Source organism: Phragmites australis, chromosome 6, assembly GCF_958298935.1.
Source record: "Phragmites australis chromosome 6, lpPhrAust1.1, whole genome shotgun sequence".
Classification (NCBI taxonomy): domain Eukaryota; kingdom Viridiplantae; phylum Streptophyta; class Magnoliopsida; order Poales; family Poaceae; genus Phragmites; species Phragmites australis.
Genome location: NC_084926.1, coordinates 22,601,913 through 22,629,374, shown reverse-complemented (window position 1 = coordinate 22,629,374; position 27,462 = coordinate 22,601,913). Strand labels below are relative to the sequence as shown.

General features: G+C 41.4%; 1 protein-coding gene across 1 annotated transcript; it reads right to left on the bottom strand.

The window, feature by feature from the left end:
• Window positions 1-16,435: 16,435 nt before the first annotated feature.
• LOC133922128 (probable UDP-N-acetylglucosamine--peptide N-acetylglucosaminyltransferase SEC) lies at window positions 16,436-26,207 on the bottom strand. The gene is made up of 28 exons (XM_062367321.1): window positions 25,766-26,207; window positions 24,086-24,234; window positions 23,896-23,994; window positions 23,737-23,787; window positions 22,959-23,075; window positions 22,819-22,875; window positions 22,322-22,441; window positions 21,608-21,670; window positions 21,422-21,500; window positions 21,039-21,148; window positions 20,907-20,960; window positions 20,768-20,835; window positions 20,561-20,663; window positions 20,211-20,413; window positions 20,013-20,109; window positions 19,423-19,494; window positions 19,264-19,340; window positions 19,059-19,175; window positions 18,895-18,979; window positions 18,647-18,814; window positions 18,219-18,329; window positions 18,042-18,128; window positions 17,832-17,959; window positions 17,568-17,650; window positions 17,335-17,440; window positions 17,093-17,239; window positions 16,893-17,013; window positions 16,436-16,802 (listed from the first exon to the last, which is right to left on the bottom strand). The coding sequence occupies exons 1-28, from the start codon at window positions 25,989-25,991 to the stop codon at window positions 16,689-16,691; spliced, it is 3,012 nt and encodes a 1,003-aa protein (XP_062223305.1). The 5' UTR covers window positions 25,992-26,207; the 3' UTR covers window positions 16,436-16,688.
• Window positions 26,208-27,462: the final 1,255 nt, after the last annotated feature.

Below are 27,462 nucleotides of genomic sequence, written 5' to 3'. Positions count from 1 at the left end.
AACTTTGTAGTTGAAATGTTTTTCATTTGAAGTCATTTAGATGTCCCAATAATCATTTGAAACTTAAAATGATTATTTGGACCTCTAAATAACTTCAAATAAAAAAATGTGAAGGTTCACATAAATGACCAAAAAAAATTCACTGACGAGATCTACAACCTTTATATAGAGTTTTTCCTCATCCGACTTAATATGAAAAATTTATGAATTTTTTAATGGATGGTCATTTCTAGAGGCGGTTCATATAAGGAACCGTCTGTAGAAATAACTATTTTCACAGACGGTTCACATAAGAAACTATCAGTGAAAATTTATTTTCACAGGCGGTCCGTAACCGCATGAGACCCTCGCCAATTGTTCAGACGGTTTTTCAAATGAACCGTCTGTAAAAAAGTACCTTAGGTGTCTCAAAAAATAGTTTTTGTAGTAGTGACGGAAAATTTCAAAAGTGGCAAGTTGTTTACATGCAGCCAGGCAGATAGATGGCACCAAACCTCGCGTGTGAAGACAAAAACCTTTCACAGATGTGTGGGGGTTTCTAGCTCTTGATCACAAAATTTGCATGTTTGGTCATGAGGCCATCCTCTTTTTGCTAGGTTGTCTGCTATTAAGATCTTTTGTTGCAGTAGGACTCATGCAAACATTTTGCTTTTTGGTTATGATTTCGCTTTCCAGCCCGCTGTCATGTTATGTTTCATCGTTGTTCCATGGAATTGAATCTTGTATGCGCTACTTGCCGTGTAATGCCCATTTGTAGTCCATTGTTATCTGATTTCATTAGGTTGCTCTTCTGTGAGGTGCATTTGGTGTATCAATTCCCACATTGTGATGTAGGATAGTTCCTCATCCGTTGAGATATCACCAATATATGATAACCAATGGTGATCATGTAACCCTCGATTCACCTTAAAGTTCTTTCTACTCAATTTTTTGAAGATCAACGGTGCAATGTTTCTCGGAGCCCGCCCTTGAACCCAGCTCGAGTGCTAGAAATCGGCCTTTTTCCTGTTTCTCACTGTAATTTCTATGGACTCATTGAACAGTGCCCGATCAGCTTGAACACACGGAAGAGACAAGCCTTTCCATGGGCGATTTTCATCTTGCCAATCAAACCAAAGCCAACGAACGCACAAAACACACACAAATCTTTGTAAGTCAGTGATGCCAAGTCCTCCCCTCTCTTCTAGTTTTGTAAATATCAGCCAACTCACCAGGCAATGGCCTCCACAAACTCTGTCTGGCTCCTCCCCCTCCAAAGGAAGCTGCGACGTATGCGATCGATCTTCTTTTGCAGCCATTTTTGCAACAGCAGAACAATAAGGTGAAAAGTTACCTACAAGGAAAGAACAGCCTTGACCAATGTCTCGCGACCCGCCAAAGAGAAAAGTTTTCTTTGGCATCCCGGCAATTTGTTTCCAATCTTATCTATAAGTGGCTGAACATCTACCCTCCGAAGGCATTGTGTATGAAGTGGCAATCCTAGGTATTTGCTGGGGAAATGCCCCACCATTCCATGGAATCCCACCAAAGCCTCATCAAGGTCTAGTTCATTGTAATAGATAGGGTAGATTTCCGTTTTTTTTTTGGTAGGTTTCTTACTAGGCCGCTTACTAGGCCGGAACATTTGTTGAAGGCATCCAAAATTAGTTGTAGGTCATTCAAGTCGTTTCTGTCTGGGGAGGCGAAAATGGCCGCGTCATCAGACCACCGAAGGTTTGCCGCTCTGGATGTTTGTACGGGCATATAGATTGGTTTGAGGATGTTTGTATGGGCTACTTCTGTGATGATTCTTTGAAGGAAATCGATTGCTAGGATGAAATGCATGGGTAAGGTGGATCACCTTGTTGTAGCCCTCTGGCATGTCGGAACTGAGGTCCTGGGATCCCATTTAAGATGATCCTGGAAGAGGAGGTCGCAAGCAAAGCTGAAATTGAATTTCTCCATCTCTGTCAGAACCACATTGCCTTTAGCACTTTGATCAAATACGGCCAATTTACTTAATCAAAAGCTTCGAAAATATCTAGCTTTGTGAAAAGAGCTGCTTGTTTCAATCTGTGTAGCGCCTTACTACATTCTGGATATACAAGAAGTTACCATGTACGCAACAACTCCTTATGAAGGCACTTTGGCTCATCGGCAGCAGTTCATTGAGGCGAGGTGCTAATCTGTTGGCTAACACCTTTGTGATAAATTTTTATAGACAGTTGATCAGACTAATTGGTCTATAATCAGCCACCGAAAGAGCTCAATCCTTCTTGGGAAGTAGCACTATATTTGCTTCATTGATGAGGCTTAGCTTGTCTGAACCCAAGCTGTGAAAAACATTAAGCACTTTAAAGAGGTCTCCTTTAATGATTTCCCAGCATTTTTTCAAAAACATTCCGATGAACTCATCTGGGCCGAGGGCCTTTTCCAAATGCATGCCTTTGATGGTGGAGTGTAATTCCTCTTCGTCGAATGTGGATTCTAAATCCGACAAGTCTTGTTGTTTATAGTTGAGAGCATCCTAGTCTATGGCTAATTCTCTTCTTTTACTTGCACCCAATAGTTGAGAAAAAAATTTGTACAGCATGGCCTCTTTTTGCTCGTGGGTCGTTGCAACCCCCTCTTCAGAGGTTATGATTGCAATGAACTTCTTTCTTCTTTTGCCGTTTGCTTTGATGTGAAAAACCTCATGTTTGCATCTGACTTTTTAATCATTGTCATTCGTGAATGTTCTCTAGCGCGTGCTTTCTCCATTGCGGTGAGTCTATTTTTCCTTTGAGCCATTATCTGAGGTTTCTTTCCTCCTCCGAAAGCGATTGTGATTCCTACACGATGCCTAGTCTATGAATAACTTCTCGTGCATTATTTGCACGCACCTTTAAGTCTCCAATGTTCAGTTTTTTCCAAAGATTGATTGCCTTTGCGGTTCGGTTTAGCTTGACATGCATGCGGACAATGGCGCCAAACACTAGCACTAGCTGCTGCCACGCCCCTAAAACCGTATCTCTAAAACCCGGTAGCCTAACCCAAAATGATTCTAATCTGAAGCATGTGTACCGGTGAACGAGGGTCTCACTGCTGAGGTATAGCGGACTATGGTCTGAGTCACTAGACCAGAGAGCTAAGAGATATGTTGTTGGCAAAAGCAAATCCCAATCTGATGAACAAAAGAAACGATCAATTCTTTTCATGGTGGGGTTTCCTGATCATTGCTCCAGGTGAATCTACACCCATTGAGTTTTAGTTGTTTTAGACCCATGTCATCGATTGCTTTCCTAAATGTTCTTATGATGTGTAGGTTTAGGCAATTATTGTTCTTTTCTTGTGCCTGGTAAATGAGATTAAAATCACCATTAAGTAACCACTCAGGCTTCATGAGAGGCTGGAGAGAAACCATCTCGTCCAAAAAAAGTATCTTGTCCTTGTCGCTCTGCGGTCCATACACAGTGCTTAAAGACCAAGTTCTATTATCTGCTAACATCATGATAGTGGCTGACAGGGTATGTTCGGTGGCTTGAGAGTCTGACACAGTGAAAAACATTTCATCACATGATAGCAAGACACCACCACTTACGCCATTTGCATTTAGAGTAATGAAGTTTATGGTAAATTTTGGCTCAAGAGTCTCAAAGACTAGCACATTAGACCACTGTTGGATCACATGCATCAGACCACTGTTGGATCTTTGTTTCTTGAAAACAAATTATTGTAGCTCTAGTCGACATCACCAGATTTCTGATGCTTGATCTTTTGGCTGGGAGTTTAGTCCCCTAATGTTCCAACATAACACAAAAGCGTTATGTTGTGACATGGAATCAAAGAGGTACAACTAGAGTTGATACCGAAGCAGAAACAAATTTTTGGCATAAGTGACCGGCCCTAAAACTCATCCACCACACCTAGATGGGCTGGCTGAAAGTTTGGTCTTCTGCTGGAGCGAGAAGTTTTCTCTGGGCACTGATAACACAAACAAGGGCCCAGCGGCCCCACAGACCCTCGACACCCAATATCCCACAACTGGTGTGAGTTAAGGAGTTCCAAGCAGAAGCACTTGACATACAGACACTGAAGCATAACGATTGCATTAGCATAAGACACAACATGGGTAACAAAAAGCTACGGCTGCGAACGACTGGATGGCTTCTCATGTCGATCATGGCAGTATGTCTTGAACTCCCGGTTGCGGTGCGGGCATGATCCTCCTCGTTGCTTTCTTGTTCTTGTGTCAGGAGTCTCCTTTGTCGACCAGCATTGTGATCACTTCAATGGTAGCCTTGGAAAGTGGCTGGTCAAAATGCTCATCGTGGATATCTTCAGTTGTAGCGTTATCTACTGGCACAAAGTGGTCTACAAGTTGAAGGTTGGGTCCCTCCTCTTGCACAATGGCCTCAGCAACAAGACCCGCCATCAGCGATTCCACCTATGCCCATCGCATGGCCTCTGGTTCTAGGATGACGCCGTTGGGGCAACCGACGGGCACTCCAAAAGTAGGGTCGGTGGCATAAAATCTGCATGCTTGTGTGCAGTAACGAATTTAAGGAACATAGGGTCAGAAAGGTTCATTTTGGAGAAAGATGAACCGTTGCAAGCCCCACCTTGCAGCAAGCTAGACGTGGTGATTTGTACAGCGCGTCGATGCCCCTCCATTGTCTGGCCTGCCTGTGTGATGAGTGGCGCATGCTTAAGCTCTGCCTGCATCCAACTCATCGCCTTTGTGGTTGGGATGTACTTCGACGAAGGGGCCCTAGGGCTCTCCATTTATGGGCTGGTGACTGAGGCAATGAATACATTCAAAATAGTTACATGTGTAAAGTGTTTAGTGCTACATGATGTAACATGAGTGTTATGTCCTCCTTCTCCTGCGCCTTCCACTTCAATGACCAACTGGTGTGATGTTGCATGGTCGCCGGTGTTGGAGAGTAGACTGGCGATGGTGCCATCGGGCTTGCCAGTGTAGGAGTTTGTTCATAGCCATCAGGTTCGCCTGCGATCAACTGGTTAGTAGCGAATTCAGTGAGCATGGAATCGGAGTATGTGGGCAGAGTCAGCACGGATGCATCCAATTGCAATTGTAAGTTGTTTAGTATATGGACACCACCTCCACGACCGTTGCTGCTCTGCTGTCAAGACTTGCGGTGCCAGATTCTGAATTTTTGAAGGATTTTGTGTATTTTAGAGAATTGATAATAGATGTGGACAGAAGATTAAGGTTCTTCGATAGATAAGAGTACACCTAAGAACAACTAAGGGAAATCATTTCGTCACCGGCTCTTTTCTTATATACGATCTCAAGTTATATAGGCCACAAGTCCTTAGCAAGGTTTTAATGGAATTGAACTACGTCACAGGGTAATTGTGCAATCAACCAGTTGGTCCAGAAAATGTGCAATGAGAGTGACATGCATACACTTTGCAGAATGGCCTGTGTGTGTCAGGTCCCCGTTGACGTCCGGCAAGAGATGTTCTCCGGCTTCATTTCACGTTTAGACGTGTCCGGTGTGGACCTGGTTGGCCCGTTAGCGCGAGATATTGTAACTTCACCGTTGGCCTATTTGCTAGGTTAAATACCCGTGAGATGTAATAGGAAGACAAGCTGGAACCTGACTCTGTTCTCCATCCGAGAAAATATCCATCTTCTCCACCACAACTCATGCTGCTTTCCCTTTCCCACTCTGTCTCTACTGATCCAAGCTCCATCCGTCGGGACCGTAACAATTGCTATCAAAGCCTTCTGCCATTGTCACCTTGGCACCACCGAAGAAGCCGTCAAAGTTTATAGCGCAGATGGTGACCACGATAGATGGGCTGGCGAAGCAGTTTCAGAGCTTCGAGCTGATGCTGCAACAAGCCATGGACAAACTCAATGGCATCGAGACTTGGCGTTCCACGGCTGACACGTCGCTAAGCGCCTTGCTGACAAAATCAAAGGAAGCGGCCGTTCGCATTCATAATCTAGAGTCGCTGCTCCACCCTTCCACTATGTCAGCGCCAGTGACTGAAATGACTCCGCTGAAGTCGGGGCGCCCATCTAAGTCGACCTCAGAGCGGCCCCATGGGCACTGTATCGACTCATCAAACCGGAATGTTGGCCTTGGAATCCTTGGGATCCTATAGGGATCGATGATATTCTAAGAGATAATGAATTAGGACATCTAAAACTAATCGGTTCCAAAAACTTCACATGATAAAGCTATATAAATTCCTATCTAAATATGTTCTAGGTTCATCTAGTGTGTCTATTCTACCGTTTATAAAGGTTTGTAACCTATAGTCAATCCTAGCAAACTACTCTGTGAAGGTAAATATAATGATATACTGCAACTATGTAAATACAGAAACGTAAAGATGGTAGAGAGAGCAAACTCGGCATAAGAGATTTGTATCTCGTGGTATCGATAACATAAACGCCATCCCTAATCAGCGTTGAAGTAGCCACCTAGGCTATAGCTCACAGACAACACCCGATCACAACCCTTGAACCACTTAGGCCTCAAGTAGGTTGAGCCACCAAGACACCAAGGCAAGGCCTTACCATAAGTCTCTCTTTTGATCACTTACCGCAGTCTTCACTTCAGAGCTTGAGCGACCAAGGACAGGGTCTCCGCATCCCCATACAAGAGTCTTGTCGTCGCTCCACACCAAGTTGGAGGGTCAACAAGTATGAGCCACTGAGACTCACGATGCCGGTGAGTCACTAAGACTCTAAGGTATCGGCGTACCACTTGGTACAATGTAGGATCACTTCTTGATCCCCTCTCTAAGTAGCGATATCTAGCAACAAGTCTCTCTAAGCCTATTAGCACTAATCACTCCCTAATCTTATGCTTAATTACATTAGATGATCACTTTTAATATTTTGGTGTCTTAGATATCTTCTCAAGTGTCTATGAGCTTTCCTGGAATATATCCTCAGGAGGATTAAAAGAGGATATTCATTATGCAATAGCTTTTCATCACCCAAAAACCATGGATACTTCTTCTGCACTCGCCTTGTTGCAGGAGGACCTGGATTCTCAGAGGAGGAAGGGATCTAGTAAAGAGTTCGTCAAAAAATGGTAGCCAGGTTTTCACTACCACTCACAAAAGCAAGCCAGCCTCTTTGAAAGAAGAAATCAAATGGCCTGAGAAGCCAATTGATGATCGATGGGAATCTCTAAAAACTTATTGCAAGTCCAAGGGCCTTTGTTTTACCTACAGAGTGAAATGGAGAAAAACTCACAAATGTCCCGATTAGGCCCCCCTACACATAATTGAAGAGGTGCTTAATATATTTCAGATTGGTGTAGAACAAGAGTTGTCTGATGATTTTGATGAGTTGGAGCTCATTGAAACTGTATTGACTGTGAAGGAACAAGATATTTTGTAGAAGCAGCACAGGAAAACTATGCGATTCTGAGGTTTCATTGGCAAATGGGAGATTCTGATCTTGGTCGATTCGGGTAGTGTAGGCACTTTCATGGTAGAGAGTTTGTCAGAGCAACTTTAGCTTCAAAGCCATGACATGTCTACAGAAACTTTTTACCGCTGTTGATGGCGGTCTCGTGACTTGTTCTAAGTTGATTCCGCAACTTTAATAGTTTATGCAAGGGCGTAGCTTCTCACAAGACATCAGGGTACTGCCACTTCACTGTTTCAATCTCATTCTGGGAGCAAATTGGCTAGAGGGCCACAACCCGATGTGGATTCACTGGAGACTTAAGTGTATGCTCTTCCATCACAAAGGGCACCACATTCAATTACAGGGTATCCATGATGTGGTTTCTCAGTGTGAGAAGGTGAGCACAAATAAGTTTTATGGTCTTATTAGGCATGGAGCTCTTTCACATCTCATCAACTTGATCCCAATCGACACATCATGTTCAGTTTCAGAATCTGCAGACTTGGCTATGTCAAAAGAACTGCAATGTTTACTTCAAGAGTTTGCTAATCTATTTCAATCTCCTAAAGCACTACCGCCTCCAAGATGGCTTGTTCACCACATTCCAATGATTCTAGGTGCTCAGCTGGTCAACATGCGACCATATCGGTATGCTCCACATCAGAAATCCGATACCAAGAAGCAATTGGGCTCAATGTTGTGCCAAGGCATCATCGGACAAAGCACTAGTCCCTTTGCTTCTACCGTGTTTGCTGGTTAAGAATAAGGATGGTTCATGGCAATTTTGTGTCGATTATAGGCATCTCAATGCCATCACAATGAAAAAGTATCTAGTGCCAGTGGTTGATGAGCTCCTTGATGAATTGTCGGGGGCTACACTGTACAAAGTTGGACTTCAGTGTCGGATTTCATCAGATCAAAATTGCTGAGGGAGACAAATTCAAGACAACTTTTCGTACCCACAATGACTTGTTTGAGTTCCTAGTTATGCCTTCGGACTGACAATGCCCCCAACAACCTTCTAATGAGTGATGAACCACATATTTGCTCACTTACTCTAGCATTGTGTGCTTGTGTTTACGGATGACATCTTGGTCTATAGCAGAGATATGGACACTCATCTGCTTCACCTTCATCAAGTATTTGACATCCAACGAGAACATCATTTCCTCATCAAGCCATTTAAGTGTGCCTTTTCTCAGTCATCCATCGAATATATGGGACATCACATCTCTGCTAAGGGAATGGCCACTAACTCCTCCAAGGTTCAAGCAGTGGTGGCCTGGCCAACACTAACTTCTATCAATCAATTGTGTAGTTTCTTGGGACTCACCGGCTACTACCGATACCTCATCAAGCATTATGACATGATCAGTTGACCTTTAACTCATTTGCTTAAGAAAGGAGTTCCCTTCTAGTGAACCTCGGTCATAGATGAAGCTTTTCAACTCCTCAAGCCCTCACTGGTCAATGCACCCATTTTGGTAGTCCCATACTTCGACAAAAACTTCGTGATCAAAATTGATGCTAGTGAGACAAGAGATGGGGCTATTCTCATGCAAGAGAATCATCCCATTCCTTTCCTTAGTCAGTCCTTGTGCGAAAAGAACTGGGCTCGTTCCACCTATGAAAAAGGAATGTATGGTCATCCTAATGGTAATGGATAAGTGGTGTTCATATTTGCAGGCCAAGGAGTTCCTTATTAGAACCAATTACCGCAACCTGCTATTTCTAACTGAGCAATGAGCTTCAACTAAACTTCAGCAGAAAGTAGTACTCAAACTGATGGACCTCAATTACAAGATACAATTCAAGAAATGATGTACCAGTGTAGTAGCATACACCTTGTCTTGCCATCCATGAGGGGGTATGTATCATCTCTACCATTACTCCTTCATGGATGGAGAGACTGGCATCAGGTAATATAGAAGATGCTCACCGAGGTCAGCATCTCAAGCTCAAATGATCAAGGCTTCTCATTACAAAATGGTATTATTCACTTCAAGGGTCATGTGTGGTTGGGTAACAATCAGTTGACCCAGCAACATATCTTGCAGGCTCTTCATAGCAGTGGTGTGGGGTGGACATTCAAGATTTCATGCAACTTACCACCGCATCAAATCTCTCTTTGCTTGGCCAAAGCTCAAAGAATATGTATGACAATATGTACAAGCTTGCACTATTTGCCAACAAGCTAAGGTTGAACATGTCAAGCTACTCTGTTTGTTCGAGCCATTGCATGTCCCCTCTCAAGCTTGGAGCATGGTGTGTTTGGATTTCATTGAAGGACTACCTAAATCTAGTTCCTACAAACGTGATATTGGTGGATTTACCAAGTATGGGCACTTTATTCCTCTATCCCATCCATACACTGATTTGCATGTTGCTCATGTGTTCTTGGATCATATTTACAAGCTCCATGGATTGCCTCAAGCCATTGTGTCTGACCGCAATAGAGCATTCACTAGCAATTTATGCAAGGAGCTATTCAGACCCATGGACCCATAATTGCTAATGAGCTCCTCCTATCTTCCACAGACAGATAGCCAAACCTAGCAGCTCAATCAGTGTTTGGAAGCATTCTTGCGTTGCACTGTGCATTCTTGCCCCCGCAATTGGAGTAAATGCTTGCCCCTTGCTGAATTCTGGTACAACACTGCTCTACCGGACTTGGATAATTGGCTTAAAGAGCGTAATCTGCTGACTCATCTCATCCATCAGCAAATACTACGCGCTCAACAACAAATAAAGCACCAAGGCGATGCTAGACGCAGTGAGAGGGAAATTGAGGGAAATCTGGTAAGGTAAATCTTCTTGGGACTTCTCCAATTCAGCCCAACTTTGTACTAGCTACGGTGGCTTCTTTATGTATTGCGTCCATGAGACCTACTAACATATATTCTTGAAAAATATTTTAGTTCCATTGACTATGTTGCCATTAATCGCTAAAATTACAATCATAGCCTAATGGGGTCATTTTCGCTACAGAGGTAAGCACCCGTAACTGGTCGATTGATAGAGGTGACTGACTATCACAATCAGGAAAGGAACCTGAGTGCAAGTCTAACAAGAAGAGACTTCTGACAAGGGGAAGATGTTGGTGTCGGGGGAGATCTTGATGAAAAGATGGTGTACTTATCACAAGTCGGACATTAACAATACGGAGTACTACCGCACCAGGCTCGAGCAGCTTGAGCAAAAGGGAAAGAACCCATCGATGGCCTCCGGCTCCAACTTGTTGGGAGATGATGACGAAGATCTTCCATTCCAAGAAGGACCTAGCGAGGTACATCACATCTTTGACAGGTCATCAAGCTATGAGTCCAAGAGACTAATCAAGAACACCAAGTGAGAGATCCTTTCCATCACTCCAACACTCCCCCCAGACACTCAAGTAGGTAGAAGTTCAAATCTTCTTCGATAAATCCAATTGTCTAGAAGTTGTTAACCACCATGCCGCTATCCAATAGCGGTCAAGCTCACCATCAATAGCTGCAAGATAAACCGAGTACTAATTGATTGAGGGAGTTCCCTCAATATTTGTTTCTTGGTGCTCTAGATAACATGTAGAACCGAGGTCCAAGATCGAGCCAGTGAAATATACCTTCCATGGTATTATCCCAAGCTATTCGTCCAAACAACTTGGGCAAGTCTCGTTACCCATCACTTTCAAGAAAGTTCAGTTCGATGTGGCTGACTTTGATTCAACGTATAACACAATTCTTGGCCAACTAGCCTTAGCCAAGTTTATGGCAGCAATTCACAATCCATGCTAGTCCTTGAAAATTCTAGGCTAAAAGGGAGTCATAAACATCTGGGGGCGACTGACTTATGGCGTTAAAATGCGACAAGAAAAGTCTTGAGTTAGTTGAGCAGATCCCCTTTTGTGTGGTTAATTCTATGTAGGAAGATCCAAAGTTTCTGAGACCCTAGATCGCACCTCAATTAGGCAATGAAATCAAGATTGTTTCTTTGTACCCAACAGAGTCATCTAGGTGTGTTAAGATTGGCGATGCGTAGGGGCTAAATAAGAACTCGTGCTCATCGCTTTCCTGCAGACTAACTCGGATATGTTTGCATGTCGGCTAATATGCATGGCATCCCTATGAAGGTGATAGAGCAGAAACTAGCAGGCCAGCCTGATGCTAAGTCAGTTCGACAGAAGCTCCAACAATTTGCTAATGACCGTAAAGAGGCCATACAAGAAGTAGACACGCTCTTGAAGGTGGGTTTTATCATAGAAGTAGCGTATCCCCAATGGCTGACTAATCATATTATGGTATGGAAGGCTAATGGCAAGTAAAGAATATGTGTTGATTTCAGTGATCTTGGTAAAATTGTCCAAAAGATCCTTCTGTGCTCCCAAGAATCCCCCCACATCGCTCTCACGATGCACCTCGTCAATTCGCTCGGCGGCTAGGATTTTGGCCTCATGCTGCTGTTCGCTGGCCATCTGCCGATGCTCAAGCCTCCCCGCCATGGGATCCAGATTCTCGAGCCCTTGCGCCGGCGCTCAAGCCCCTCCACCGGCCACCGCCGCATCTTGACGGCGCAGTGGTCTCCTTCGAGCCCAGCGCCGCCCATATCCATTTGACCACATGCGCAAAGATCTGCACGAAGCCCGCATGCTCACTTGTTTTTGCTTTGCTATGCATTTTTCAACGAGTCTTCATCCTTAGAAGAAGACGGCAGTGCTACACCGGTTTGGGAGGTTGGCGAAACGCTCCGTTGCGATCCACAGGGAGAGCCGGCTGGTTGAGCTCGTTTGGTTTGGTGGCGATTCCCCGATTTCAGCAGCGTACTGAGTAGCGCTACCAAACGGAGCCTACAAATTCCAGATGTCACTAGTAGCTAAACTGAACAAAGAAACAACATTATAAAGACTGCCCACCATTTGGATTCACTCCATGGAGATAACAAGGAAGAAGGAACTGCTTGCAAGAACCGAGAGAACTCGTACTTCTAGACTAACATAGACAGCAGTAACATGACAAAAATGTAAAAATAGATCACATACGTCAATGTATTTATCAAAATTGATAATAAATCGGCGTATTTACAAATCTAACACTTGTATTTAGCACTAAAATCCGAAATTCCGATTTCAGACCTGAAACACCGAAAAAAGACTGACCCGATCATATTCAGCATCTCATATGCCGAATACGGCCGGGTTGCTTTTGGCGCCATGCCCACATGATGTTGTCCGTGCTTTCGGCGCCCCATCAAATTGATCACTTTTTGTCTCTCCACTCTGCGCTATAAAATAAGGTCAACTGCAGCGCGAGAGAAGAGCAGAAGCGCGAGAGGAGAGCAAAAGCGCAAAGGGGGAGAGGAGAGGAGAAGCAATAGCGCAGCGTATGGAGAGGAGAGTAGAATCAGTCTGAGGTGAGGAGGAGTAGCAGCGCGAGATACAATAAGTACTTAAATTATATTTTTAATTAATACTTGTAGCAATAATAGTAATTAGAGTGTTTAATCCAGTAATTATATTTATTCAATTATTTGCTTAGTTTGCTTATATGAATCTGATTAATTGTTTTGGTACTGTAATAGTAATTAGCGTGAATTTGTATAATAGTAATTAGCGTGTTGTTGTGTAATAGTAATTATTTGCTTAAGTTAATAGATTTTATAATAGTAATTAGTGTGAAATTGATTAGTCAAAAAAAACTCGGGGCACTTTAGCTCAGCTCACTCAGCGCAAAGAAATCTATAAATAGGTTAATAGTGTAGTGTCAATTTATAAGGAGATTGAATATTTTCTCAATGTAACTTTCATGTTAATTTAAATAATATTTTAATTCATATTGAATATTAATTATTTTATTTTTATTTAATAATGATGATTTAATTAGCATTGTTAATTACTTACATATTTAGCATGTGTATCGTGCAAATGAATAAGTAGTAATTTTATTATATGTACCTTTATTTACTAGATACGATATGACTTTTCATATTTATTATGGAGAACACCTGTAGTTTTGCACAGGAGGCTCTTAATAATTTAAAACTACCAGCACATAGAGAGTTTGGTTGAAGTACCTAATAACCTAGATGACCTGAAATCACATGTTACAAGCCTTTTGCCTGTAAACCAGCAATCTCGTATTGTTGTCCTGGAGGATGTGTGGCCATAGGTTGTTCCAAACAGCTCAGCCGTTATCCATACGTTGTTCGAGATGAGAAGAAACAATGCATGGGCTTTGTACTCACGCAAGACATTGGAGGAGAACTTTGATATGGGTATGTAGGTAAACATAGTGCCATGACTGGTGCATGGTGATGCAGTGAGTACCGTGGAAGGATCAGGTCAGCAAGTGATGCATGAAGAGGATGGAGAGCATGTTGGGGAGGGCCGTTCCGGTAGACATGGAGCTAGAGTGGAGCATTCTGATGTAGATGCAGGATGTATGGATGATGAAGACGGTGGTAGAGGGGATGAAGAAGATGCTGACAATGACGACCCGGTGCCGGTGATCCAGTACTTTTGTGGTGCTGGTTTGCTGGATTATGCCGTCGTTGAGTATAACACATTATCTAACTAGGGATACCAGAATAGGGACATCTAGGTCGAGTAACAATTTCGTAACAGGGGGAGGTTGTCCACTTTATTAGCAACTATGCTGTAATAACAAGAAGGGACCACAAGTGTGTCCGGTCTAACCCTACGGAGTATGAGGTCAGGTGTTTCAAACACCCAATTTATTCTTACTTCGTATGAGCACATAAGCCTAAATATGAGAACTATTTTGTGATCAGTAGACACACCCCACATACTACAACGAAGAGGCTATTAGGAATGTGAGTCAAGCTGTTGATGCGAGATTCATAGCCCAACTCCTCATCACCTTTGTTGGCACGAACATTTGTTTGTCACCAAAATCCATTATGAAGGAGGTGCAAACTAAGACGGGTATGCTGATCAATTACCACACCACGTGGCGAGCAAAGCAGAAGGTGTTGAAGATGCTATTTGGATGCTTCGAGTAGTCTTACAACTATGCTCTAAGGCTACTGCAGAAAATTGACATGACGAATCCAGGGACTCAATGAGCGATAGCGGATGAGCCGATCAAGCTAGATGATGGGTCATACAGCACCACTGACCGATACCTCATTAGGTTATTCTGGTCCTTTGGACAATGCACCGAAGCTTTCAAACATTGCAAGCCGATGCTATACGTGGATGTCACATTTCTAAGCAGCAAGTACCATGGTACCCTTATGACAGCGATGGCGGAGGATACAAATAATCAGATCATTCCTCTCGTCTTTGCAATAGTTGAGAGTGAGAACAATGATAGTTGGTTGTGGTTCCTCATTTTGTTGAGGACACGTGTTATGGGTAACAGGGAACGAGTTTGTATCATCTCTGATCGCAACAAGGGCCTTCTGTATGCATTGGACATGCTGTATGATAGCACAAAATATGTCATTACATGGCCTGATGTAGAGAGAAGGTGGTGCATGCGCCGCTTAGGAGCGAACCTGTACACAAAGTACCACAACAAGTCTCTTGTAAAGAGATTCAAAGGTTTGTGTCTGCAGAACCAGCAAGCGAAGTTCAACGAGATATGGAGAGAGTTAAATAGGATCACTCGCAAGATGATGACAGATCAACAAGAACAAGAAGACCATCTGCGAATGCAAATGGTTAGAGAACAAACTATCGTTACCCGTTCACGTGCTACGTTTAGCTAGTGGATAGCGGGGAAGCTGACGGAGCGTTGGGCCCTAATCCATGACACTCACGGTGCCAGGTTAGCACTTAGAATTTAAATTACATATTGAACCCTGTCTTATGCAAATAGGCCTTCTGAAATTTTTTATCCCATATTAGATACACCATCATGACAATAAACATAGCGGAGGCGTTCAACAATGTCCTAAAAGGAGTATAGGGCCTCCCGTTGTGTGTCATCATTGAGCTCATATTTTATAAAACGACGAACTAATTTCAAGACTGTGGTAATACTGCTATGAATTGCAACATGCTGTTCGCAACTAAGGTGGAGGCAATCTTATCCAGAAGGAGGAATAAGACACACTTTCATCACTTATTAATCTCTCATCTTCTTTCATTTGTCTAGTCTCCTCCACCTCTATCTGACTTCATGGAATGGCTTGATATGGAGCAAAGTGATGACCAGAAGTAGTGGGTCCAAATGAGCATGCAGTGGAGGAGGAAAGCGTACGAACGCTGGGAGTACGAGCAATAGCAGGAGGAACTACGGCTTAAGCGTTAAGAGGGGGAGCGCATGAGAAGGGCAGCGGAAGAGCGCGCCGTGGCTGAAGCTCGCGAGGATGAGAGGGAAAGGAAGCGTGAGGCTGCCTGTCGTGCTAAGGCTTCGGGCCCCGATGCTCTGAGGAAGGGCAAATATCCCAAGTGCACTCAGTAGATACCATCTTTTGTAACCTAATCTATTTTTATTCTCTAAAGCATGTTAGGTTTAGCAGCGACACTATTAAGTTAGTCGTTAGACGTCCCATACATGTTAATATTTGTCGTCATCGTCTCTTTATAGTTACTGTCCATTCACACACCAATGAAAAATCTCAATACCAGATTATATAGTAATTATTCTTAACTATTAATGTTCTGTAATTTAAATTTTGTATCCTTCCAATGTTAATTCACTACAAAATTACCTTACAGAATTCTTTCCAACAAGTTTTCTGACTGATTAATTTCTTATAACATACTTCATTTCTTATGACTTTAATTAAATATTGACTCAGTCTTTTTAATCAAACCAATTAAAATAGATTGCTAGTAATCTCTAGTGTTCTCATAAAAATATTTATAGTTATTGAACTATTTTTTTTTAAATTATGAATTAAGCTTTAGCCATGACATATCGCTAGTACATGCTGTATTCAACACCCGAGGTCCAATATAGTCGAACCAATCTTTTTTTTTTCCCGAAATCGGAATTTCTGATACCTAACGATCTGTTATCTATTTTAGATAATACATCAACATATGTTGTCTATTTTTCTATTTTTGCCCCGTAACACAGATTGAAGGACAAACATCAGAAATCACAGAATCAGCTACTCAAAACGAAAATTCAAAATGACTTGCTTCATAATCCGATCGTTTAACCACTAATGCCTTGGTACTGATAAATAGATTTTGCTAACAATACTGATAACAATACAGACTACACCTACCATTGGTTGGTAGTGTACAATAGGTTAGCCTCCACAGAGGTTATGTGCCCAGCAGGACAGGCGGCGTCAATCAAGCACCTGGAGCGGTCACATGCTAGTATGCTACAACTCTCGCCTTATTTACAGAGCCGGTGATGTAATCTTGTTAGCGGTCGAACGGGAATTCAGTGTCATCTTCTTTCACCTTGAACGGCTCAGGGTGGCAACCGGTGCAGTACAGATTCCACATCTTGTAGTAAGCCCTTTCAAGATTGCGCACCTGAAATAGTTTGCGTGGTAGAGTTGGTCAAAATTCAAGGCTCTTATCGAGATAACAAATGTTTTGGCGTATTTGTTTTGGGGAACCTACCCAACGAGCTGTATCATATAATGGGCAAGTCATGCGAACTTCCTTAAGCTTATTTGTCAACGCTTTAAGCTTCGCCGGATTTTGAGCAAGGTCTACAGCTCTATCTTCATACTCTTTCATGCTAGTAAAACCGAAATGAAAAGGTAAGCCTCCATACAGTTTGCTGCCAATCTATGAAATGGTTTTTGATCCACACGTACCTGCTAACAATCATCTCTTCCCCTAGCCCAGTGGCTAGGCAGAGGGAACCAGCTACTCTAGTTGCCATTTTCTCTAGTGGAAGGGTGACCATTGGCAAGCCAGCCCACAGTATGTCAGTGCCAGTTGTGTGCGCATTGCAGAGGGGCCTAGTCCAGAAAAATCACAAGGACGGAGAACAAATGTAAGTTTTAAGAATTATGCTTATGAATCAAAAGGAACAAAAGGCCGTAGAACTGCATACGTGTCAAGGAAAAGGTCCGCCAATGCACTGCGTCGTATATGCTCATTTTTCATGGCAACATCTGTGAATATGATTTGGTCTGGTCCGACTCCTCTGGCAGCAGCATCTGTATAAGGGGTTTTCTTGTGTTATTGCAGATGTCAAAAGGAAGGAATCGTCTTCAGCTTAAGCTTTTGCTTTCCAAATGGGATTAACAGACAAAAACTAAACATTTGTCTGTTAAGTCTACTTACGTGCTCTTACTCTGGTTTCACCAGTTGCCGGGAATCTTAAGAGCCATAATGCGCTGTTGGGAACTCGTTTGAGAATATTGCACCTTAACATTAAGCAAAGAGGCAAAATTGAGTCATGTCCCCAACAAAGGCTCAGGTAAAAAAGAAAAAGAAGAAACCTTGCTTGATCAATCTGATTTATCTGAGAGCACCATGGGAATCATAAACGAAGAGGAGTTTCATAAAACTTGCAGAATATATCAGGAACAAATTAGTGGACGTTACCATGTATCAAATATTTCTGGATCCATCTTGTAAAGCTGATTGAAGCACGCAAAAATGAACTTATCCTCAGGTAACTTGTAATCCGATCTTTTATGTGGGCACACAGGATTAAGACAATCTCGATTTTTCTGGCATGATAAGAACAGTAAGAAAATTCATGAACTTGTACAATGAAAATTACAGAAGAGAACATGAAACATGAAGACAAACCTGCTTGTAGTCGTTGACAAAATAACAATGAGGCAAATGGACGAGCTTTTCAGAATATATGTTTGCATAGCGAGTTGGAGAAACAAACTGCAGGATCATTTATAAGAAACCACATTCAATATAAGAGATCAAAGCTAATTAATTATTAAGACAGGATTGGAACTTCCGTTGACATACCTCATCGGTAACTAGGTAGTCAATGTATGCAGCACCTGTTGTGCCTGGGAACCCCATGTATGAAACCTGGATAGGCGCTGGCTGCAATGCAAAAATTTCATTCCTGGCGCCCTGTTTCAATCATAAAAGTAAAGATTTTGGTGGTGAATAGCAATGCCCAGGACACCTACGATTTAAGAATGATTAGCAAGGCCTTCTAATTCTACATAATGCCAATAGTAGATTGCAGGAGTTACAAGTGATTCGCAACCACAACCCTCAAAAATAGAAGTAAATGCATAGTCTTGCACAAAAGAACCACGACATGCCTTACAGCACATCAAAAGAAAGCATGAAGCATTGAAGACAATTAACAAGTCAAACAACAACCAAAAATTTATGTAAACATAACAGCAGTATTCACCAAGTGCACAAGCATCATTTATTACCTTCGTGTAACCGTTAAGATTTATCAATATCTGTATTTTGTCTTGATTGATAAGTCTAGCAATCATATCAGAGGTCATGGCAGACACATCAATGAAATGCTCAGCCTCAGATTGAATACGCTGCCTCCATTCAGTACCATCATTTTGACTCAGTGCATAGCAAAAGACCTGGTGTTTCCATTCATGAGTCCCAGATAACATAAACAATATAATAGAGGGGGGAAACGAATGAATGGAAATGAAACAACCTCAATATTGTCACGATCATGCATTCCAAATACTGATCCCATGAGATGGGAAAGGGGATGATTCCCAAAATCACTACTCACATATCTGCAATAAGGGATGTCCCAATTATTCAGCTGTTGCGAGAATTTTCAAAGTCAATACATTCAAGATTTTCTATACATACCCCACCCTGAGTCGGCAGTGTTTGCCCTCCGCTTTCACAGGAACAGGGGTTGGGTGCACAAAAGGTGGCAGTCCGAAGCGAGAAGCAATCAAGGAACAATGAGCAGCATATTTACGGCTGCCAAGTGGGGGAAAAGGCGAAATTAAGAAACAAGATATTATCTATATTAATCTTGCAAGGGAAAACCGAAGTATAGGATATGCACCTTATTTCCAATGCAAGCATGGGATCAATAGGATAAGCAATGGCATGGAAAGGCTGCACACTTGGAAGTACTGACATCTACAGGAAACAGAAAATGAGGATTACCACATTTTTCAAATGGAATTTTATTCTCTTTTTAAGAAACAAAAGAAAGACTAACCTTTATTTGCCTTCTAATAATCTCTTCGACATCACGAAACATGGCATCTCTGTTTTCCCAGTCACAGACACACTTCAGTGAATCAAGAGAAAATGTTAAATATTAGTAGCCATTTCTTTAAGAGGTAAACTGCTGGAAGCCGCCGGACAGAAGCCTCAACAATATAGGATTACATATGTAATATTGTTCAGAAAACTGAGACAAAAAATCCAAATGTAAAGAAACCTTGAGTTTATCCTAATGAAAGGTTCACAAATCAATACAATACTAAGCCACTTAACCTATATCAGTGATTTTCATAAAATGTGACGTATTGCAAAGACCAAAAACCTAGCAGTAAACTATTTCTTTGAATTTACGTAACTGTCGTAACTCATAAATCGTAACCAAATAACACAGCATTGTACTAATTTGCACATCAGAGCATCAGATTAAATACTAAAATGAATATTTTATAATTATCTCTTTTTTGCCTGAAAGTTACAAGTTTACAGCCTCATGCTAAATCTTTATTTCATAAAAGCATGCATACGGTATATGCAAAATGTTCACGTCCAATGATTACACCAAGACAAATTGCAAGTGATTACTTGTAAAGTATGCAGAAGATTGCATGTCGCTTCCGGAAAATCAGGACGCAAACGGAGAGCCTGTTTGTAGCTAACTATAGCTGTTTCTACGTGTCCACTGCAGAAAGATTACAGTTCACAAAAGTTATACTACAGAAAACAAAAAAAAAGGTGCCAGAAATCAAAAGGCATAGCACAAGGTTGAGCTCTGCGGAAAACCTGTCTTTGTAAGCTGAGGCTAAGTTGGCATGAGCTTCCGCCATGGTTGGCCTGATTGTTGCAGCCTGTATGTAATCCTGAATCGCTTCGTTAACTCTACCAATCTCCTTGAATGTGTTCCCTCTATTAACTAGTGCATCAGCTGCTGTAGGATCTATACGAAGTACTTCTGTATAACATGTGATTGCATCAGCATAGTTTCCCTGGTGTATACAAAAAAACAGCAAAATTAGAGATAAGATGGCAGGTATGGGTGTGAATGTTATAACTCAAGAACTACACTAAATCAGGAGTAGAAACTCTCTGCTTAGGCTGGGCATCATGAAGGAAAGAAAACCACATGCTAGTACCTGTTGCTTGTATATCACAGCCAAATTGTTAAGTGGTGAAGATAGACCAGATGTCACAGATATAGCTGCTTTGTAAAATGAAGCAGCAGCGCTCATAAAGTTCCTGCATTATATTCAAGTCAGGATGAGCTTACTAGCATATTTTTTAAGTCACAAAGAAAAAGTTTTCCCTTTAACGTTAAGAACATTTAACTATAAGAATCTCACCACTCCATATAAATGTTTCCTAAGTTAGTAAGAGCTTGCGGGTGGTTTGCTTGCAGTGCAAGGCATGTCTGCACAAGTAGAACTTGATCACAACCAAGTTACATGTAAAACAAGTAAAACAAAAAGCAAGAAAACATACTCTGTAGCAGTTAATTGCTTCTTCCACTCTTCCAGCATCTTTAAGTGCATTACCCTAAAAAAACAAAAACTGTCAACCAATTATTTTATTTTAAACACACAGATGTTGACAAAATGTGGTCCAGTGACTAACCATGTTATTGTATGCTTCAACGAATTGTGGGTCGCAGACTATAGCTTGATTGTAACAACGAATTGCCATATCAAGCTGGCCTTGCTCATAGTAAATAGTAGCAAGATTACCTGCATGAAAATGTCCCCCCTTCCTTTGTATTACGAGGTATACTAAGGCTCTACTTTGAAGGTAAAGAAAGGAACATTCTCTTGTATGCTTGTTCGTATCTCACCGATGATGAATATCTAAATGAATGAACTCAAAGGATAATATTTAATTAGTATTTACATGTAGTTTGTTGCAGAATGTTCAGAATCTTTAGGAAAAAAACACACCCTGATACAAAGAATGAAGAAATCCAGGGTTTGGTAAAATACTAAAATGAGAATTATGAGTCTCACCATAAGCCATTGCATAGTCAGGACGTGCCTGCAATGCACGCTGATAACACATAATGGCCTCTTGAGGCATTCCCATAGCCTGAACAACACAAAAAAAAAAAAAAATTAAGATCCACTTTTTCTCCAAGACCAAATTTGTTACTAGGGTCTCTGGTAAGATATTGTGTCAGAACCTACAAAACTAACCTTATAAACATTCCCTTGATTAAGATATGCATCAGCGAAAGATGGCTTAAGTTTAACAGCTTCCTGCAAGTTCAAGAAAAGCAAACACAGTGTAAGGCCTGTAATTCCGTTAAACACCTATAATTTGCCACCAGCTTGACAAGTGGGAGGCTCAAAACAAATAACGCATTATTGTTCTCTTTGAGAATAATAAGGAAGCACTATATGACAGAATGTATGTTATAGGAAATGAGAGAATCATAATAGCACTATATGAGCAACTAGGTACATAACTTATAAGGGAATAAAATGCAGCATGCATGCAATGAGAGTATTTTTTCTGCAGGCTCTTTTATCATCTGGACATTTATGGGGATGTAAGGTAGTCCGGGACACAAAAGACAGGGCCCATGAAGCGAAAGAGAAATAATCTAAAACCAAAAGAGAATCTGTACACTAAAACCTAACGTATCAAAGGCAACAGGATGATGAATTAGCTCAAGGTTTGATCACAGATCAGACCATCGTGGAAAAACAGATGCATCGAGCAGCTTCCATATTGCATGTGCTCTGTACTAGATTGCATGGGATGATTTAGGATCTTTACATGCACAGCACCACAAACAACCTAATTCAGAATCTAGAGGGGGGGGGGGGCTCAAAAATTTTGTAAAACCAAGCTTAGCAATGCAAACTAGTGCAGTGCTTCCACTCAAAACAGTTTGTGGCATTTACCTTGTAGTATATTAAAGCTTTCTCAAGGTCTCCTGCCTCCATAAACAGGCCAGCAAGGTTTGACCATGCAATTGCGAAGTGAGGATCTATACGTAATGCTTCGATGTAGCAACTGTACGCCTGCAAGTAAAATCGACATGTCAAATCACAAAAGAAATATCAGTACGCTTCTGGGGACAAGGTTCCTACTAGGAGTTGTGTGCTCTAGCAAACCAACAATAAAATTAGCTAGAAAGTAAAATTGAGCATCATCCTAGTCACAATAAAATAAAATCCAATAAGAACAATTAAAATGAAATTTGCCAATCCACAAGAAAATGTAGAACCTACGCAATGGATGAACGGATATACATACATACAAAACAAAATATGATAAAAGGGCGCACGTCAATGCATGCAAAAGGGAAACAAGTGAGTGCAAAGAAGAAATAAAGAAAGAACAGTAGAGGGGGAAAAACAGGGACAAGTATCAAGGTCTAAAAAATTAAGTTGCATACCTCTTGGATGAAACCTTGTGCTTTCATCAGATTTCCAAGATTACTGTGTGCATCAACCTAACTCAGCACAAATTGGCATCAGTTCACAAACCAGTAGACTTATTAAGTATTAACAGCTTCACATGAACTCATGTACATACCAATCTAGGGTTTAGGGCAAGTGCTTGTTTACAGCATTGAGCTGCCTCATTCAATCTCCCCTTCCTTGTATAGGCACTAGCAAGATTTGACCACGCATCACAGAAATTTGGCCGCAGCTAAAAGATTCATAGAAAGAAAACAATTGAGGGGCAAATTTTTCATAATATGCAACAATAAAAAAAAATCAATAAACTGGACAAGGATAATAAGCACTTATAGAAGATCGCGAACACATAATACAAAAAGACAAATAAAACAATCTTGTAAATATTACGAATTTCGTATGTCTGAATGTATGCCCATGATATGCCTTAGAACATGGTAATATTAACAAAAGAGAAAGGTGAAAGCAGTTCCAAATTTTAATAGCAGAAAAAATAGAATTCAAAGGAGCTGTAAAGCAGACGTTATGACCCTATTGTCAGAAAATGCTGATTCTTTTCCCTTTCCAATTCCAATCTCATGTACAACATTTCTTGAATCTATGCGTTATAGTTTAACTAGAGACCAAAAGCAATCTCATTAAATTCATTTGACCCAACATTCAAAGAAACTTTGGAAACAATTGAAATTTAGAAAACAAATGAAGTAACAAAAAAGAAGATAGAAACAAGACCAGAAGCAATTTAATGCTTCTACACCAAGTATCGGTGGAGACCAAAAGCAATTTCATAAAATTTACTTGGCCCAACATTCAAAGAAACTTTGGGAACAATTGAAATTTAGAAAACAGATGAAGTAACAAAAAAGAAGATAAAAACAAGACCAGAAGCAAACCTGAATGGCAGTAAGATAGTAACGAATTGCAAGATCAGTATCGCCTTTTTCCTACACGTAAAAATACATATATTTCAGAATGTGACAGAAAGGCTTTTCAGGAAAAAAAATTAATACAGAAGGAACTACAAGTTTTCCACGAACGTGTCACCAAACTACCTTCCAAGCATTTGCCATGTTGCCGTAGCACTCTGCAAAGTGTGGATCAATGGCAAGAGCCTCCTCATTCTTTGCAATGCACATGTCATAATTACGAATCTGCAGCAGAAAAGAGATCCCAAGCTTGTCAGAAATTTAGGGTGGAAAAGGCAAAGATTGCATGCTTAAGGAGCAAGAAGTGAATAGTCACCTGATAGTAGATAGCTCCAAGAAGAAGCAGGTTATCAGTTCGACGTGGGTTCTTCTCGTAAACAGCATTGCCATGCTCTAATGCCTCTCTGTACTTCCCTGACCTGTAGTTCTGATGAGCAAGTGCCAAGTGCCGCTCTTCATCAACAGCTACACCATTAAAGTAACCAACAAAAATTTCATGAGGCCTACCATCAACACACATAAACATGCCGAAATTGAAACTCTTGTGAGGGATTTATTGATAGTTTTGTTTTATCTGAACAATACAATATAATTCATGTAATCATTTTTCCCTACCACCAAGTTCTAAATCAAAATAACAACTACAAACTATTTCATAGAGATAAAATTTAAAATTCAAATAGCATAAGAATATTGTAAATGGATGTCAAAACCAACTTCTTCTAGCACTATGTAGCACACCATGCTGAATTGAAGGCAATTTCAATGACTAGGATATGATTTAAGGAATTCGCAAGAAGTAAGTTCCTAGCTTTTACACCAAACAGGCTCTGAGATACTCATCGCTATTGTATAAATCTTCACATATGACATATGATTTTGAGAGTTAAGCTTGTTTTGAATGTGGACTATTAAAGCAAGAGTTTTGCAGAAACATGAATCACCAAAGTCACACTTTAAACATTCCAGAACCAAAATCATAGTCCTTTTGGCAATCAGCATATCAACTCAAAACACACATAAAATGCTTCAATTGAAACGGTCATCGCAGTGAAATCAACAATTTTAGCATCAATAAGAACTAGCTGCCAGTATTGAACTAATTCAGCCCCTGTTACCGACGAAGATGACACTCCTTGCTAATACACAACTCCATAACAGATTCATAAATATAAACTAACAGCTAGCTACCACAAATCCATGTGCAGTTGTAACAAATATGGTGCCTCTTTGTTAATGTAATCTTGTTGCTGATGTAAAATACCATGGCAGCAAGTCATTGCTCAGATATCCCAAGTCAATATTATCAATATCCTCACCTAAACCTTGGAGTTTAATATACCATCTCCATTCACGAAGCTGAATGCAGAAACAGGCCCAACAGTTGATAATCCACACAAAATTATCAAATTCTGATTGTGGTCTCTCGCCAGATTTAGGCAAGCAACCAATGCGGTTCAAATCTTGCCAGCATATTGCCTATTCTCAAGTGCTCCAAGGATAACACATCATTTCCCTATTAGCTATGCTGCTGCTTCAAACCACCACCAAGATTGCAATTTTCTAAAGATAGGTAAAAACTAAAGATGTGAACCACTGATATAATATAGGCCACCAGATACTAAGATAGCCTATAATATTCTTCTAGAACCTTTCTTCCCCACTTATCTCACCCGAAATCAGATCGCCTCCAAGTTACAATTTATAATCCAATCAAACCAAAATTATATATAAAAAATGAGCACAAAACCATCGTGTCTCCGCAGAGACACCAACCAAGAGTTCTTTTCCCCACAGGAGAAGGCATTTTTCCAAATATAATACGAAATCAGTCGCTATTCGCAGCCCACCGCAGGGGAAAATCAGGGGGAAACTGGTCAGATCTCAAAACACAAGCTAAATTTCTCGCAAACACCGACCGCCACGACAATTCATCCGACCGGGCGAAAGAAAATCGGAACAAAAGGAGTGAAAAATCGCATGCAGCTCAAGTCACCTCCTCCGAGCTGGCTGGGCTTGGGCTTGGTCTCGGGCTGGACCGCCCTGTCGTCGAGCGGCGCGGGCGGCAGCAGGAACGAGGCATTCGCCGGCTCCTGCAGGTCGGCGCGCCCGCCAAACCCTAGCCAGTCCACGCCCCCGCTGCTGCCGCCGCTGCCGAGCACCACCGGCTGCGGCGCGTGGTGGCGCGCGTCGGCGCCACCGTGCTGCTGCAGCGAGAGCATCTCCGCCCTCGCGGGAAGACCTCCCTAGCGCGGGCGCCGGCCGGATGGCCCAGATCGCCGGGCGGATCGACCCCTCGCCGCGCGAGAGGAGAGAGAGGGGGGAGGGTGGGGCTCGAGGCTTGGATGCTTCGAGAGAGGAGGGGAAGGGTGGACCGTGGGGACTCGGAACTTCGGAAACGGATGGAGGATGCTGCGGGATGGGAGAGAGAGAGAAGGTTTCGGGGAAATTTATAAGAGGAGAGGGATTGTGATGGCACCAGTAATAAAAACGAAAGAGCAGCAGTCAATTTCGTTAGGATTTGATTTTTTCCAACTGCTGTGGTGGCATGCAGCAGGTTTCTATTTTACATCCTATTTCTCTTCTTTTTACTGTAGAAGAAAAGGAGGATTTGGATTTACTTTCGTTTTTGTTGGTATATGTATTTTTAGGAGTCCTGCTCCTCGTATATGCCATATATTTGGGAGGGTTGGTATGCTTTTTCAAAACTTGTCAACTTGATTGTGATTGAAGATTACTACTAGATCATAGCAAAATAAGCGAACCGCTTAAATATGTCTAATTAGTCTCTTCAAGTATATTTAGGGTCAGTTCGAATAGAGGAACTTCGCAAAGGGTAGTTCAGGAACAGAAAAAGGTCTCTTTTTTTTCTACGGTCCGAGTTATCGAGTTGTAGGAGAAATGAGATGTGACATCAGACATACCTCAGAAGCGAAGAAGGTCAGAGTGGAGCAAATTCCCTATAGCTAGGCGTTTGTTAAAAAAATATCTTTTTGTTTAGACACCAATAGTAATTTTGATGGGGTTTTAACAACTTTACTGAGAAATAGTATAAATATTTTTCATTCTTAATGTCCTAAAGTCTATTTGTTTAGGCTTTTACTTCTGATTTCTCTAAAAAATTGTGCTTTTGGCTTTTTAAAAAGTTGCTTTTAGATTTTACAATAATTCTTTTATTTCTCAACAAATTACGTTAAAAAGCTATTCTCAGATAACTTCTCAGCTTCTAGTTCATTTTTTCAAAAATAGGTTTCTAGTTTCTCCAGATACTCCTTTTTCTACAAATTCATTTGTTTAGACTTCTATCTCGTAACAAAAACAATAGCCAGAAACAGTCTAAAATAAACCGGTCCTAATTCATTTTGGCGGGAGATATTTGCAACTTTTTTTTATCAGGCATGGCATCGAAAAGGACATTCATTATGTGCTCCACCATTTCCTACACAATCTTGTTTATTAGGCAAGGAATCCTAAGGATTTTTTTTTTTTTTTCGAGACAAGCATCAGAATGGTTTTATAAGTTAGGCGGTGCAGCACTTTGTTTTCTCTCTCCAATCTTTTTGCACACAAAGAGAGAACGAAGAAAACAAAGGGTGAAAGCGACAGAGATCCGTGTAACACTGCTCGTGCTCTCATTGGACTCTGCCGGTGCAAATCGTCCAAGTCTGATCTGGACACTGCACCGGAAGGCTC

Excerpts from the sequence above, each read along its gene's own strand:
- LOC133922128 (XM_062367321.1), bottom strand. The coding sequence starts at position 25,991 with ATGCTCTCGCTGCAGCAGCACGGTGGCGCCGACGCGCGCCACCACGCG. Across the intron at positions 18,980-19,058 it reads CACTGCCGACTCAGGGTGGG|ATATGTGAGTAGTGATTTTG; the intron begins GTATGTATAGAA and ends CCCTTATTGCAG. Across the intron at positions 17,441-17,567 it reads TGAAACCAGAGTAAGAGCAC|ATGCTGCTGCCAGAGGAGTC; the intron begins GTAAGTAGACTT and ends CCCCTTATACAG.